Raw genomic sequence first — 16444 nt, forward strand, 5'->3', positions numbered from 1 at the left:
GCTGGCTTTTGCTGACAGCACTCCCCAGCAGCAACCAATTTGTGCTGCAGTTTGCACAGGTGAGCAAACACCTCTTGGAGAAGGGGAATGCCTTGACTCACAGGCTGAAGTGTCAAACACAGATCTTGGGATGCCTCCAATGATATTCTCACTGCCTGGTTCTGCACTTGCTTTGCTCCAGCCCAGCAGAATTACAGGTGCTTTTGTTAGGGCACAGCAGCCACCCAGAGGGCCTGGAGGAAATCAATCTTTTCAGCAGCAAAACCAAGGAAACTGCCAGGATCCCTGTTCCTTCACACCCTTCCCTCTTCCTGTGGCCATGAGGTTTGATGCACTTCCCAACCAAGACAGCAAAGCCCTTGTTTTGCAGCCACAGGGATGTTTCAAGGGCTCAAGCAGCCTGTCCTGCTGCTTGTCACAGCTCCTTGGGCTCCTGGGGCCCCGGATTATTCACTGTAGTGCACACACATTTGCAGGCTGCAAATCCCAGAGGAGACAGTTTCATCCCCTGGCAGGGCTAGGGCAGGGAAGGGCAATAGCAGAGCACCTGCAGCTCCTGTGCTGGTATAGGATGATGAGAAAAATACTGGATTTTTTCAATGCTTTCCTATGAGAAAAATACTGTATTTTTTTAATGCTTTCCTAAACAGTTGCAATGACTGCACCAGAAGCTTTCCCCACTTCCCTTTCAAGAGAAGCTTGTTATTCTGACTTTATCAATGCAAAAAAATCTCCTGATTAAAGAAGCCAACTGCCCTTACTTGCAGTGCCTGCCACAGTGAGTATCTTTCAACTAAAAAACTTTTCTAAATCTGGATGGGTTTTTTTTTTCTTAGCTTAAGTAACCTGTCATTTCTATATTTTGAATTTCAAAGAAGTCTGAAATTTTATATCTCAGAAGAATGTTTAACTTTTCAAACACTTTTCCATTTATGCTTTGTAATATTCTTTCTAACCCTTATATTAGACTTTTTAAAGTCCCTTACAAAAACAGAACATAAAATACCAGCAGGTGCCAGAACCCCTATCTTTAATGGACTTTTTGCTGAACTAAAATTGACTCCAGGGAATGAACTTTGCTGTACTTTGGAAAAAAACCACACATTCGCCCAGGTTTGGCAGCCTGGACCTCCTGCTGCTAAACAAGCACGAGGGACAGAATAATGACACTTAACTGAATTTCTGCCTATTGTGTGCAGCTGAACAGAAAGACTCTCATCTCTTTCAAACAGCTTTTTCTAGGGGGCAAAATGATGATTTCACATGCATTTATGTTTTAAGTGTGAGTCAGTTCTGAAGGCAAGGTGAGCTGGCTGGAAATTTGTAATTTTAGCTTGTCTGTGGCATTGGTTTAATTTGTTTAGGGAGTGGAGTTAAAAAAACCCAAACAACCAACCCTATGGACCAGAAATGTGGGGCCTGCCTTGAATCTTTAGCTAAAGTAAGAGTAACTTATTTGTACAGCCATGCTTTTTATTGAGATATAAGGAAATTAAGATTGGGAAATCCTTTCAGTCTGGCTGTCACTGTTGAAACTGGGTGGAAGGAAGTGACAGTGGCCAAGCCTGTCTCTTTACATGACCATAAGTCAAAAAAATGACTTGTCCTATGCTAAACTTGTTTATTACAATACTTCAGCCTTAACTTATCAAACAGTTTATATGTGAAAATAGTTATTGCATTTCTTGCATAGGACTAGCTGTTCTGTATGAAGCAGCTTTACATTAATATGCCTGCAATCCCACTGAGGTGCAATTCTGTAGAACAGACAGCTCTGGGTTCAGGATTAAGTGGCCCTGTGCACAAAGTCACTGATTTAATCAAGTTTACTTGAAATTGCACTTCTCCTGTAAAGCACTGCATGTAAGATTGAGGCAAAAGGAACCCAGTCTGTGCACAGGCTGTCCTTCTGGGACTGGGTTCATGCAGAGGGTGGCTTCAGGATGCTCTCCATGCTGAAACAGGCTCCTGCTCTGCTCCAAGGGCACCCTTGGGCCATCCCCAGGGGCAGTTCAATGCTGTGTGAGGATTCCCAGCATCCCTGGGGCCGTGCAGCCACAGGACAGACACAGACACAGTGGACACACATATGTAAAGGCTGCACTTGGGCTGGGAGTGGGCAGCCCTGGCCAAAGTGAATTCCAGGTGTCCTGCCCCGACCAAGGCTCGCTGCTCTCCGTGGGAAACTGACTCAGAGCATGAGGAGGAGGAAGAACAGAAACAAACTTACCTTGTGAGACTTTGATGGTGAACAAAAGGAGGCAAAGGAACATGAAAGAAAGAGAGAGGGAGAAATGTAACTGTAGACGATATATCTGAAACACATGGACAACCAGAAGAGAATGAACAAACTGAGGCTGCAGAGTAAACAGAGAACAGCTGCTCTACCCTCAGACATTCACACCAGGGCTAAACATTTCTTTAAATCCTTGTACTTGAAGCAGATAATTTCATTTGGGACTCTTGTTTAAAGAAGACTGGGGAATCCTCATCTGCTTTTCCAGCCGCAGGCAGAACAGACTGGATGGGCTAACACCTCTGAGCAATGCTCCAGAAACTCTCTCCTCTGTGCCATTGGCATTTCATGGCTTTGACTGAAGGGGAGCCACTGAAGGAAGGCATCAAACAAGACATCACAGTGTACCAAAGGGCTCATGCCATACCATTCACAGTCCCAGAGTTGGGAAAACTACATCTGAAGAGTTTTTGGCAGCTTCCCTGCTCAGTTTGCTTGTGCCCACAGGTAGCTCACAGCATGCCTCAGCCTGTCTGGGTGCTGCAAACACTGGGGCTATTTAACATTCCTACAATGTTTTAAGAACTTCCCCCACCTCTGCATTTGGTAAGAAACTGCAAAAAAGGGATATTTTAACTACTCCCCTCAGGCCTAGTTTGGGGGACAGCTCTTTTTAGATTTTTTTTTTTTTTAAGTGTGGGAAGTCCAAGCAGGCAACATGTCCTTGTATTTTCTTCATCTCATGAGGGGTTACTGGTTGGTTTGGGCCTCCTGCTCCCCTTTCCTTGCCAGGAGAGCAGTGTTACCTGCCCCAGCAGGGGCCCTGCAGAGCAGAGAGGCTCAGTGATGCTTTCCCTTGGAGCCTGAGCATACAGCGACTGTGCAAGCATCTGCTGCTGCTTCTGGCAGGGTCTGAACAGAGTAATTAGCAAGGGAGTGATGAGGATAGCATGATTACAGGTGAGTTCTCACTGCTGGCTGGCAATCAGCCCTGAGAGTCAGCCGAAGTCTCCATCCAGTGAACCTGAAGCGATGGTGCAGCCAAGCACATCGTTCATTCAGAGCTGAGAGCTGAGGGAGGGCTTCCTTCAGAAACCAGCCTTGACTTCTTGGCTGCATCCAGCAGAGGCAAAACAATGCCTGGACAAACAGTCCCTGACTTGTGTCCCCTGTGCCACATCAGTGTGACATTACTATGTTATTTCTCCGGTGTTTCTGTGAAGAAATGCCACACAGCCTTTTATACTCGGTTCTGAGCAGGCAGGGACTTCCTGGAAAGTTCATTCTGCACAGTGGGCTGATGAAGGTGTGGGCTGGGGACAAGGTGTGCCTGTAGCCAAGGGAGCTGTGCCTGGAAAGCCTTAGGAGGCTTGTTTTGCAGTTGGCTTTGGCCAGCTCGTTAGCTGTGGTTTGCCTCAGCTCTGTGCATCGTCCCCGCAGAGGTGGTAAGGGGCTCCAGGAGAGCACACTGCAGCAGGGCTGCCCAGCCCTTTTTTGGCAGAAGAATTAAGTGCTCCCTAGTTCTACCTTTGCCTTCAGAGAGCAGGTACAGCAGAGGACAGTTCCCAAAGCTATCTGGCTGCTTAAAGAAGATATCTCTGGTGTCCAGTGGGGCCAGCTGGCAGTTCTTTTAAATTAGCAGAGAAAGTGCCCTGTGCTGTGGTGCTGCCAAAAGTAATTAAGTGTGACAGCAAAACTGCATTCCATTTATCTTCCTTCTGGGATATTATCCTGATAAAGGGCACCCTAGAGGAGATGAGGGTTGGACAGGACCCCCAGGTCAGTCAGTCTCTTGCTGTGTCCTACGTTGTCCCTGACAGACATGGGTCTACCCACTCTTGGAGTCTTCCAGGGACAGAGAGAGCAGATCCTGCCATGCCACCTCTGCAGACTTTGACCCTACTGGAGGAAAAACGTGCTCTAATTTCCACACAGGTCTTTCCTGGTGTTATTCAAGTCTGTCTTAGGCTGAACTGCTGCCCTCTCACATTTACTAGCCCACTGAACACCTTGATCATCAGCATGCCTGCTGTCTTACAGTTCTCTGGACTCTCCAGATTTTCCACTTGAAGTACAGCCTCCAAAGCTGGCCACAAGCCTCACCACAGCTTTATGCATGCAGAGAAAGGTGATGGGATCAGGGAAAGCCCTATAAGCCCTGCTCCCCCCTGCCTGTGTGGTGTTCATTCCCTCTGCAGCAATGTTCCCCCTGTGCTGCTTGTGACTCACTGCAGCCACCACGTCCTTCCCTGAAAAACAAGTTGTTCCCTAGTGTGTATTTATGCAGTTGATTAGTCCTTCTGTAGAGTCCTGGGCTTGTCCCCACTGAGTAGCACTTTCTGTTTCCAGGCCATTTCTTTGGATCTGGGCACTGCCCTCGCTGTGCCTGCCAGGTGTGTGGCTGGGGGGAGCCTCTTCTCCAGCCCATCCTCAAGCCACAAACGGAAATACTGAGCAGAGCTGCATTCAGGAGGGACCTTTCAACACACCTCTCTTTATTTCTTCCCAGGTTAGGAAAATCCATTTAGAGGAAAGTCCTCAAGTGCATTTTCACGCTGGCCACGTCCCCCTGGCTCGCTGGTAGGAATGCTGTGTGAGATGGGGTCAGCATCTGAAGGTTAGGAGGGATGGCTGGCTGCTGCCACCTCACACAAAATTAATTCCTCTGCCATCCAAGGGAATCCAGCCAGTCTGACACAGCTCACTCTGGACAGACCCACGGTGACTTTGTGGGGGTGGTTTTTATTTTCTAAATGCGTGCGAGTCACTTACTTGATTACTTCTTCCAGGAACTGAAGCATACCTGATTGGACTATAATTCTTCTCCTTTTTCCCTCATTAAGGACAGTATGCCATTATCCTCAGAGCAGACTCCCCCTTTCCATGCCTGGGAAATAGCACTAGAAGATGAAAAGCTGGAAGGAGTCTCTGACTGTTCAAAAGACAGGTGGATGTGGCACTTGGGGAACATGGCTCAGTGGTGGACATGATGGTGATGGCTTAAGACTTGGACTCAATGATTTTGGAGGTTTTTTCCAACCTCAGTGATTTTATGATTCTGTGGTTCTAACTCCCTCCCAAGTCTCTACCAGCTAACAGAGAGACAGGGACAGGGACAGGGAGCCAGGTGAAATGGCTCCATCCCTTAGGGAAAGCCTGAGCAGAGTTCCTGGCCCTCAGCTGCTTCCCACCCTCCTCCTCACTGCTAGCCCTCACCAGCTTAGACAGGACCTGCTGTGTCCTGCCTCTAGCCCATCCAAATAGCCTGGCACCCTCACAGGGACACATGGGATCAGTCATTTCAAGGCAAGGGGACTTGAGGTGGGCAGTGGTTTCACACTTTTCTAACTGTTTCCCATCTGCACCCAGATTCAAGTTGCAGTGGTGTAAGGTTTCTGTTCAGTGCATCCAACAGTTTGCATGCAAACAAAACCCAACCAAAGCAAACTGGCAGTGTTCTTAAATGAAATGTCTTATTCCTTGCATTAGAAACATGGTTTCCTTCTTAAGTTATTATTTTTTTCTTTCAAATATGATAACAAGAATCAACCACTTTGGGACTGACAGGGCTGTTTGATACAGTTAAGAGCAACCAGTCACTTCATTCTTTGTTTCAATTAAGGTTTTTCTTTTCTTCTCCATCAACCCAGAGCTGCTGCATTTAGCCACTACTTTCTCTGCATGGTAAGTAAACTTAAAAGCAGCTATTTAATGAGATGGCAAGAAACTGCCAAGGGCTGCTGCTGGTAAAACATAAGACATATTGACTCCTCTTGCCATTCTCTACTGCCACCAGAGGGATGAAATACTGCTGCTGTGCTTGGGCACCTCCTGACCTGAGCATTGCCACCACATGCTGCTCATCCATCCTCTGCCTCCCAAACTGGTGGAATCCAGCCAGGTGTGGGAAGGAGTGTTTTGGGAGATACTTCCAAGCTGTTTGGTTTCCCCCAACAGCAAAACTGGAGAAGACCCTCCTAAGCACCAACCCCTCTAACTGGAGAGCAGGGCTTTGGAGCAAAGCAAGACACAGATTCAGTGGTGGTTCTTTGTCAGGACAGATGTTTCTCTGGCTCTCCCCACACCTGCAGAGTGGAGTCCTGCCAGACAGCAACCCACACATGGGGGCTGCCCTACAGAGGAAGAACACAAGAGTTGATGGTTGCAAACTTATGGCGCTACACACAAATCTGGCAGGTTCTTGAAGACACATCACACGTACACCAATTCACAATTTAGCCTCAGAAATGACCTGCTCTGCAGGTACATCTGGGAGGAAACATGGCAGGTGGTTTGCAGGGTAAAGCAAAGAGCAGTACTGCCTTCATCCTGAGGAAAGCTTTTGCTTTGCACACGTTCAGGTTTTTAATATCCATCATTTGCTCTGCATGGGGACTGCCTTAACTGAAGCTGGCTCAGAAATTAACAGGTGGTTTGATGAGAGGATTTAACCCCTGGGTTTGGCAACTGAAAATGTGCACTGGTTTCCTCTCTCCCCCTCTGTCATGCAGCCATGGATGTCATCAGCAGAGATGACAAAGTGGAGCGTCTTCAAAGCAAAAGGCAAAAGCTGCCCATAAAATGGTCTCTGGGAGAAGGGCTTCCTTTGGGAGCTGCCTGTCCTGTCAGCCTGAAAGGTCTCAGACATGTTTGGTTTCAGGGCTTGCCCATCAGCCTCTGGAAAGGGAGTGGGGTCTTGCAGATGGCACCAGCACCCTGAGCTCTGTGCTGCTTCTGGCTTTGGAGGTGAGATGAGGTTGTTGCCTCCATCCTCTGCACCAGGATACAGGAGAATATGACACAACTTTTACACCAGTGAAAGCCTCTACCAAATGAAAGTTACAGAGCCCGTGTTCTGGATTGGTAATGTCTACTAACTGGTGGCTTCAATTATGAACATTTGAAAAAGGATTCTTCTTTCCTTAAACTAATGTTTTAGTCAACTCAAAGGGTGTATGGGACGTCATTCTAGGAGCAGCAAAACACTTCTGGCTCAGCCTAAGAACTTGGTCTGAAACATGAAAAAATACTCCAAAACAATGGGTAAATGTATCCTGGGGAGGAAGAGGAGGGTCCAGGAGAGTCCCCAGGGGGGGACTGGGGACAGCTAGCCCTGGGAGCAGAACTGGCCTAGCAAGAAGGTCTCAGTAACCACAGATTTGCAGCCCGAGTCACAAGAGAGAAAGAGCTTTCTTATTCAAATGGATGTGACCAGGGCAGAAGGGGCTCCAGACAGCAGAGTTCACAGTGCTCCCCCTTCCTGCACATTTCATTTCATACAGGGAACTTCCCGACCCATGTGGTGGGATGGGAGACTCTCCCACATATGTTATGGGGCCCATTCCCACTGCCTCCCAGCAACTTCTCTGCCGTGCAAAGTCCAGGATAACTGCATTTCTCATGGACTTGCAGAGCCCATCCCGTGGCTCTTCCTCCCTACAGTGCAGCCCAGCAGCTCACGGGGCCATTGTCTGGGACACAGCACCATTGCCATGGAGAGGAGCAGTCAGGAGGGTGAGCCCACTGCACTTACTTGCCAGGATGACCATGTCCATGCCCCAGAATATGCTCATGATCCAGCCCACCATGACGATGGCCGTGAGGATCTGGATGAGGGCGGCGGCGATGTTGAGCCAGAAGACGCAGCACCGGTGCCGGTCGGGGAGGTCGGTGTGGGCCCCGCAGAGCACGGTGAAGGCCGACACGAACGTGCCTGGGGACACACAGCAGCACAGCAGCCCTGAGAGAGAGCCAGGCAGAGGCAGCACCCCTGAGAGCCAGGTAGAACCCCTGAGAGAGAGCCAGGCTGCACCTCCTGCCCTCACATTGCTGCCCTCCCCTCGGAGCGCCTCGCTTTCTGTGCTCGGAGAGCAGGGTGGAAAAAACAGTCCTTGGGTGTAGCAAAATCATCATCTCCCCCAACAAAGAGAAATCATTGATGTCTGACTGCAAGGTATTGTGTAAAAAATGGGTATTTTTTAGTTGGCTTTTAGCAAATACTGAAATTAATACGGCAAAAGACAAATCAAACCAGCTGATGCTATAGTAGGGCCCTGCCCACTTCTCCAATTTCCCAGGGCTTTCTAAATTTTCCATTTTTGCACTTCACAATAACAAAGAACAAATTTGTATTTTTTTAAGGGCAGGGGAGTGAACAAAATGCAGACTCAAATGAGAGTGGGAGTGGGAAAGCTGTCCCCAGGGGCTGGGGGGCTGGGGGGCTCCAACCCTGCACTGGCACAGGGAGGAGAGACGTGTTCCCCCAGCCTCTCACCCCTAGAACCACCCAGACAGGAGATGTCTGTAGCCATGATATTTTCTGAAAAATCCTTTCCTTAGGATTTTTTCTCCTGAGAAGCTGAGAGGCCTCAGGAACAAAATGTAAACAATGGTTACCTGCTGCTGTGGAATGCAACAGGTGGATCCGTGATTGGTCTCATGTGGTTGTTTCTAATTAATGGCCAATCACAGCCCAGCTGGCTTGGATTCTCTGTCTGAGACACAAGCTTTTGTTATCATTCTTGCTTTTCTATTCTTAGCTAGCCTTCTGATGAAATCCTTTCTTTTATTCATTTAGTATAGTTTTAATATAATATATATCATAAAATAATAAATCAGGCCTTCTGAAACATGGAGTCAGATGCATCTCTTCCCTCATCCTAAGACCCCTGTGAACACTGTCACAGATGTGGGCAGCAGGAACCCTTCACCCCCCTGCCCTGCTCAGTCTGGCTCTGGCAGACACACACACACAAAAAAAAGGAGTGGCACTGCATTTTTGCACAATTTTTGCACACCCAGTCACAGGCTGCTACCTGAGGGCATGTTTTAACCAAGCAGAAGTAGCTAAACTTCTTAAAGTGCTGGAGCCAGGGCACCTGGTGTGGCAGCCCTTGGCTCAGCTTGAGACCAACTTGCAAACCTTGCAACCACACTCCAAACTTCCCAAAATGTTTCAGATGAAGGATCTTGTTGGTGTATGAAAATTAAAGCTGGAGAAAAAACCAAAAACCTACACCTCATCAGCCTTTCACAAAGATTCTTCCTAAATTTCTACTCTTGGACAAGGCAGATTTTTAACTTTTAGCTGCTATGTTGCGCTCATGGTTGGCTGACACTCACAGCTCAGGAAAACCTTGTCTGTCCCACAACCAACACGAAGAAATACACACTATGGGTAAGGAGCAGAAGAAGCAGTTCCTGGCTCCTCTAAAATATGAGCTGTTGGCCAGGGGGTTCAGGCATCTTTTCAAAGTATGGATTTCAACACCTCTTAGAGTTATGAATTGTCCTTGGGTTTTTCTGAAACAAATACAGCATTGCTAAGGTAAGTACCAAGGTGCAATGTTGATTGTATTGGATAACACAGTTCTGTGAAGTGCCTTCTTTCATCAGTATCTTGAATTAAAATGATGGTTTCTACAAAAAGTGCCTTTTCCCCCACTTAAAGGATGGAAGCCTGCAAACAGCCCGTAGGATGTGAATGAATGAGCACATCTTCAGTGCACGAGTGCCTTGTTGAACTCAGAGAAGGTGGGAGGCCCTTGGGTGGACTGAAAACAGGGACAAAACACTCGGTTTGCACCCTTGTAGTAAATCTTATCAGACCAAGAGAGCAGAACCATCTGGTTAGAAGCAAAATACCACTTTGTCCTGCACTGCCGGGGAGGTGGAAGAGAGAATCTCTTTCTTTGCTGCCTCTTCCTTAGTGGGTCACAAGGATAACAGGCAGCTGAGATGCCAAAATGCTGGGGAAGGCTGGCTACAGCCTATTTTTAATCCTGCCACCCTCTGCAAGCTTCAATTCCAGTGTTTCCCTAACACTCCACCAGCTCCTAAAACCCTGCTTGTCTTCCTGCCGCTGGCTGGATCCGATTTCTTATTTCACCCCCTCCCTGTGGCTTCTGCCAGAGCTGGGCATGGAGGGGACTGAGGGATGCTGCTGGGGCAGGGGGAACACAGCCCTACAGCACAGCATCACTGCCAGGGACAAGGGCAGCATGAGAACCACCCTTGGGCTTCCTCGGGCAGGGTTTCATCCCCAAATCCACAGAAACAAAAGGATCTGCAGAGAGGAAAGGGAAAGTCATTATAGTCCCAAAGGATGTTGTGTGAGTGTCCCCGTAGCTGTCTCTTGCTCTGTGGCATTGTCTTCCACGTCTCTTTTGTCCCCTGTGTGGGATTGTGTGACATCTCTGCCCTGCTTCACCCATGTTTTTTTTTTTTTCCTTTATAGTTTATCAAAGCAGAAGGAAGCCTGGAATATTTCCCTCCTGCTTCCTGCAAGTGTTGTCTTCAAAATTACACCACAGCACTCTCTGAGATTAAATATGGATTGAGGCAAGATCAGAGGCTGGGTGTTTATGTTTTCCCATCAGGATGCAAAATCTTGCCAAATGGAAATGCCTGTCTCTTTTAAAAATGAAAATCTTCCCCTCTTGTCTAACCTTTAACTCTTCCAACATGTGTTACAAAGAAAGGTCAAAAATGAGCAATAATTCTTAAACTACAGCTTCAAATCCTTCCAGTGAAGCTTTTAAGATATTTAGAGCAAGGTGCTGAATTAGCCAATTAATGCCCTAAATACCACAGTGACTAAGCTAAAGTCTAGTCCCATTCAGAAGGAATAAAGCTAACAAAGCATTTAAGTGTCCTCCTCTGGACTGGGAATAGATACAGAAACTGGGATTAAAATCTCCTGAACCTTGACTTCTGATTCCTCTTCAGGCCACTTTCCTACTCACAGGAGCCAATTCATTTTTCCAGCGTCAGTCCATTTTCTTTATTACTTATGATGAGCCAATCTTTGGGAGCTTGCTGGCATTTTTGAGCACAAGACTTTGGCTGTGCCAGCAGGCATAGGATGGAGGCATTTTCCCTCTACTCCACACATTGAGAATGTGAAGCAGGAGTAAGAGTCTTAAATGCTTTTGCCAAAGCAGATGTTTTCTCCTTACTGGTTACACACTGCCAGATATGGAATTATTTGCATCTGGAAAGGGAGAGGTGGAGAGGAGGAGGAGGAAGGCAAGCAAGCTGTATCTGCCTCAGAGCTGGGGCACTGAACCATTTCCCTCCCTGACCATTCAAACACTTGAATCCCTACAGCCTGGAAACCCTAAACCTGGAATGCCAGATGCTGGGGTGATGTTGGCCAAATAAAACAGCAGTCCAAAAAGGTCTCAGGTTGTGAGTGCAACCAGCAATCACAAACCAGTAACTCCACGAGCAGATATAAACTGAACACCCATGCAGTTGTGCCAGTATAAGATAAGTAAATGATAGCAAGCATTTCTTCCATCTTCCCAATGGAAAAAAACACCCAAACTGCAATGAAATCTGGGATTATTCTAAATCATTAATTAATACAGCCTCTTTGTGGACACAGGGGAGGTGATGGAGTTGTCCTGGACTGTTTTTAATGAGTCTGTTTGTTGAGCCCCTTGAAGTCACCTGGCCGAACTGTACACCTGAAGGCAGCAAGTACCAGGGGCAGAGGGCTGGGTGGGAGATGAGGATTGCTCTTCTGGAGCAGCTGGGAGGCAGAGGGTGCAGGCACCCTGTGCAGCAAGGCTGTGAGGGGCTGTGATACTGAGCCTGCTCTTCAAACTCATCTCACTTGGGGCAGTGTCAGCCAGCTGGGGGACCCACATGGTGCTGGGACAGAAAAAGAGCCTCTGGGAGCCTCTGCTTGCTTTGGCTGTCAGCACAATTGGGGTATTTTTAGACTACACCAGCCTGCTGCTTGTTTCCAGCAGTTTAACCCATTGAACACAAAGGGGGGATGTGTTATCTGCAGAACAACACAATTAAATGAAGGGGCAAAGGAGGGGGTTTTGCCCTTTCTTTCCTTTCTGGTCCGTTGTCATGCAGGATGAAGTCCCCTCTCTGATGTCTGCTGGTATCTTGGCAGCCACAGCCTTCCCAAGAGCATCACCTGCTAGTTCCTGGCCTCACAGCCCACAGAAAAATAGTATGAGAGGGATAGCTTGGGCTCTTCTCTTTCAGAGCAAAACCTCACACCCTGGAAATGGATCCCCTGGTTTCCTGTTGTTTGAGTCACTCACCCAGGGTGGAGAAGGGATGAGGTCAAGACCATGACCTGTCCTGAGCAGTGTCCTCTGTATTATCCCTGAGTGCAGAAGGGAATGTGTTATGGAATCTGCCTTAAGCTGCAGAAGAGTTTTTCCTCTCCTGTTTTTACAAGAAAGCCCAACCTGGGCACTCCTGCAAGGGCTTTAGTCAGACAGAGCTTGGCACATTTCATGTGGAGGACCAGCTGTGATGGCACCTTCTCAGGAACATCAGAAGTGGGAGCCTGGTTGGAGCCAGAGGAAGATGGGATACTGATGACCACAGTGGAAGTGCAAGTAACTCGAGCATGCAGACAGCTTAGTGGGCTTCCCACTGGCTGCCAGGTACTGAGACTTCCTAGAAGAAAGCATCTCTGATGCAAGGAAATCACATCTGATGAGCTGGTACAGGTGGAAGAACAGCAGAAACCCAAATTACTGCAATCAGGGGCCGCAGGTGGAGATGATGATGGTGAGATGATGATGATTCCCTACCCTACAAAAGCCTGGAGTGGGTAGGGAGCATTTCTTCCTCAAAATCATTGAAGACATTCCCCTGTAGTTCTGGGAGTAAATAAGGCAGTGTTATGGTGCCTCCTTTCCTGCTCCCGGAGAGAAAAACCAGGGCCACGTCACGACTCAGGAGCTGGAGCAAAGCTGCAGGAAGCACACAGCTGGAGGCAAGTACAGGCAAAGATGGGAACAGAACTGGAGGTGTCTGTGGGAGCAGGGCTGTTGGATCATCACAGGGAGATGTAATTAATGAGTGTGTGCTTTGTGGGGATGAGCTGTGCCTGTATTGTGTCAGGGGAGCGCTCTGTGTGGGGACACGTCTGCTGCGCGGCTTTCAGTTTTCTTAAGTAAAATGATTATTAGCTGTCATTAAACAGTGCTGGCAGGTTTGTGAGGCAGATGTTGTGGATGTGCTGAAAATTCATGAGATGTGCAAGCTCTTGCTGGTGTGAGTCAGAAGAAGCTGCACAGGAATGGTTATAAGGACTGCACTCCTTGCCTTGGTATAAATTGAATATGGTATCTATTAGTCAAGGCATCCTTGGCCCCCAGTGTCATGAACTTGTTTTTATACTCTAGTTAGAGCTGTAAAGAGTCATTTTGGGAGTGGAGGCTTATTGTAAATGCAGGCAACCCCAGCAAGGGGAGAGAATGATGTATCTGACTCCATGTTCTCAGAAGGCTAATTTATTACTTTATTATACTATATTATATTAAAGAATACTATACTATACTAAAGAATACAGAAAAGATACTTACTGAATGTTAAAGAGGTAATAATAATGGAAACTCGTGATTCTTTCCAGAGTCCTGACACAGCTTGGCCCTGATTGGCCAATGAGTGAAAACAACCCACAGCAGAATCCAATGAAACAATCACCTGTGGGTAAACAATCTCCAAACACATTCCACACGAGCACAACACAGGAGAAGCAAATGAATTAAGAATTGTTTTTTCTTTTTCTCTGAGGCTTCTCAGCTTCCCAGGAAAAAAATCCTGGGCGAAGGGATTTTTTCAGAAGATGTGAATGCCACACTTGGTCCCTCAAAATTAACAATCTGAATCCCACAGATTGAGATCTGCCAGGAGGGGACATGGATGACACCTTGGTGCAAATGCCAGGTCCCCTGGACAGCTGTGTGGGCAGGGACAGCAGGAACCCAAGGGTAGGAGAGGGAGAGGAGAAAGGGAAGGAGCAGAGAGTGGAGGCAGCAAACGTGACAGAACCTAGATGTTGCCATGGAGAGCAGCTCATGAATTTTTCTTCTGTGGCCTGCTATTAAAAATGTTTTGTTTAGCTTTTGCCAGCACATTGTTTTTATTTTCCCCTTCCATATCCGAAGGACATCCAGAGGGAATTTTTGGCTCCCTCCATTCCTCTTGGCCTCACTGTGGACAAAAATATACAGTGACAAGGGAGAGCTGGCAATCCTTGTGTCCACAGGGTTTGTTCCAAGTCCTGAGCCTGCAGAAGGCAGGCTGTGTATGGGGTGAGCTCTCTGCTTTCCCTACACATGTAGAAAATGACCAGCACATCCCAAAGCACTGTGTGTCCATGGCTGATCCCAGCTTTCCCAGCACCTGGGTGTAGCTCCAGCACTGAGCTCTGCATCTGTTATCAGGACCTTTGTGTCATGTGGTCAGAGCACACTTGACAGTGTTTGTGTAGCTTCTACAGAAGGCAGCCCACGTGCAAGTAAGACAGCAGTGCCTTTGCATCAAAAATGAGATTTTTCTCGTATTTAATGCTCTAGAAAAAGTTAACTCTTCCAAAATGCAAGGTTTTTTTAACTGAAACTTCAAAACTTGACTGCAACAAGCTTTCACAGACTTCCAAGTCTAAAAATACACAGCAAAATCTTAAATTACATGGTGGGGGGGGGGCTGCATGAAGGTGAAGTGACTTACTAAAGCTTTAATTATACATGGACTGATCCAAATTATTTTTACTCTGCAGCACTGCAATGTTTTGAACACTTAAAAGCAGCCACCCATAAATAGTGAGATTGAAGTACAGCTTGTTCCACTGCCAGACATTCCATAATCCTTGGGTGAAGTTTTCCAGTCCAGTCCTATGGCTTAATTCTGTTGACTTGTATTTGAGACTGGAGAATTTCTGCTGAACAGCAAATGCAAGGCCCCAGATAATCTAGAATGGTGGAGCAAACCTCAGAATTCTACCAGGACTTGCTGAATTATCTTTGCAAGTTGCACCTGCTTGATTCTCAGATTTTTTATTTTTTTTTTCCCTCCTTCTGGATAAATGATGTGGTCCCAGAACCACCAATGGCATTTTGCATCATGCTTTACAACAGTGTGAGCCACTGTGGAGAACATGTGGTGTCCCAGAAGTGGGGGGGGAGTGTTGCTACATGGACAGGAAATAGACATAGGGAATGGGAAAGCTGTAAAGAGTAATGCCTACCACCTACAGCTATGGAATATGAATTGCTGGAGATAAGCTCATCAAAGTCCCTCAGAAATGGATGACAGCCCATCTGCATGTCAGACAGGGAATGAAGAGCCAGGGAGGCTGAAGGAGCTGCCACTGGTTTCACGTTGTGAAAACAGCTGAGGCACTGCAGCCTTGCTCCTGCTCAGTGCTTGCTTTTTTTCTTTACTAATGGAATGGAGGGAAGATTTTTAATTAATTTACATCCTCATTAAGCATGCCAGCATTGAGAGAAATAATGCAACTGGCTTCCAATTATAACAAACATAAAGGAGAACAAAAGGCACGACTGCTGTTTACAGCACAGGGAGGTTTGTGGAGAGCTCATCTGACCCCAGTGGAGTCATTCCTGCTGCTCTGTAACTTTATCGGCAATTTAAAAGCTCTTTTTTTTTTATGGAATCAGCTCTGCTGCTGGTTTCTCTCTGTCTGCTGCCATGCAGAACTTTCTGTATTTATATTGTCTACAATAAACCAGGTACTTATCCCACCTTGTGTCCCCTTCTCCTGTTGCGAGCAGCAGTGTGGATGCTCTGCCATGGCTCTCCTAGTCCCAGGCTGCTCTGCACCCACCCACTGCAGGAGCCTGGGACTTACATGAGAGAGAACCCAAGGAGCCAGAAATAATCATCCACTAAACCATCTCTTATTCTTAAGACTCCCCTTAGGTCTCTGCTCCTATTCACAGAAATTAATTTTCTGTTTCCTTGGTGTACATCCAGAAACAAACCTCAAGCCATTCTGTTTTGTGCTGCTGATACAGAAAAAATTTGATTCTGGCTTTTCACCCAAACTTGACCAACCTGGAAGCTTCAACAGCAGAATGTCTGGGGAGAGCCCCTCCTCATTTCAGAGAGGCCATGAAACCTCTTGCAAGAAAAGCTTTCTGGCTTTCTGATCCCTCCAGTTTCTAAAGGATGATGGAAGTAAAAGCTGTGTTGTCACTGTCACATCTTCTGAAAAATCCCTTTGCCAGGATTTCTTCTCCTGGGGAGCTGAGAAGCCTCAGAGAAGAATGAAACCAATAATTATCTGATTGCTTCTCCTGTGTTTTGCTGCTTTGGAATGTGGTTTGGAGATTGTTTCTCCAACAGGTGCATGTTTGATTGGTTTCATGTGAATTGTTTTGACTTAATGACCAATCACAGTCCAGCTGTGTTGGGACTCTG

The 16444-nt window shown here is 47.1% G+C and overlaps 1 protein-coding gene across 7 annotated transcripts in view; it reads right to left on the reverse strand.

Moving 5' to 3' along the window:
• Positions 1–16444, reverse strand: part of STUM (stum, mechanosensory transduction mediator homolog) — a 48776-nt gene that overhangs the window by 6908 nt on the left and 25424 nt on the right. For 2 of the 7 annotated variants that reach the window (XM_071421857.1, XM_071421866.1), the window contains exon 2: positions 7761–7976. In XM_071421857.1, the coding sequence (XP_071277958.1) occupies positions 7761–7976 (216 nt within the window). The remainder of the gene's footprint in view (positions 1–7760; positions 7977–16444) is intronic. The other 5 variants (XM_071421887.1, XM_071421878.1, XM_071421916.1 and 2 more) reach the window with 3 other exon arrangements.

Source organism: Agelaius tricolor, unplaced genomic scaffold (genome assembly GCF_023055355.1).
Source record: "Agelaius tricolor isolate 1412-34295 unplaced genomic scaffold, bAgeTri1.0.p SCAF_1, whole genome shotgun sequence".
In the NCBI taxonomy this organism is placed as follows: Eukaryota; Metazoa; Chordata; class Aves; order Passeriformes; family Icteridae; genus Agelaius; species Agelaius tricolor.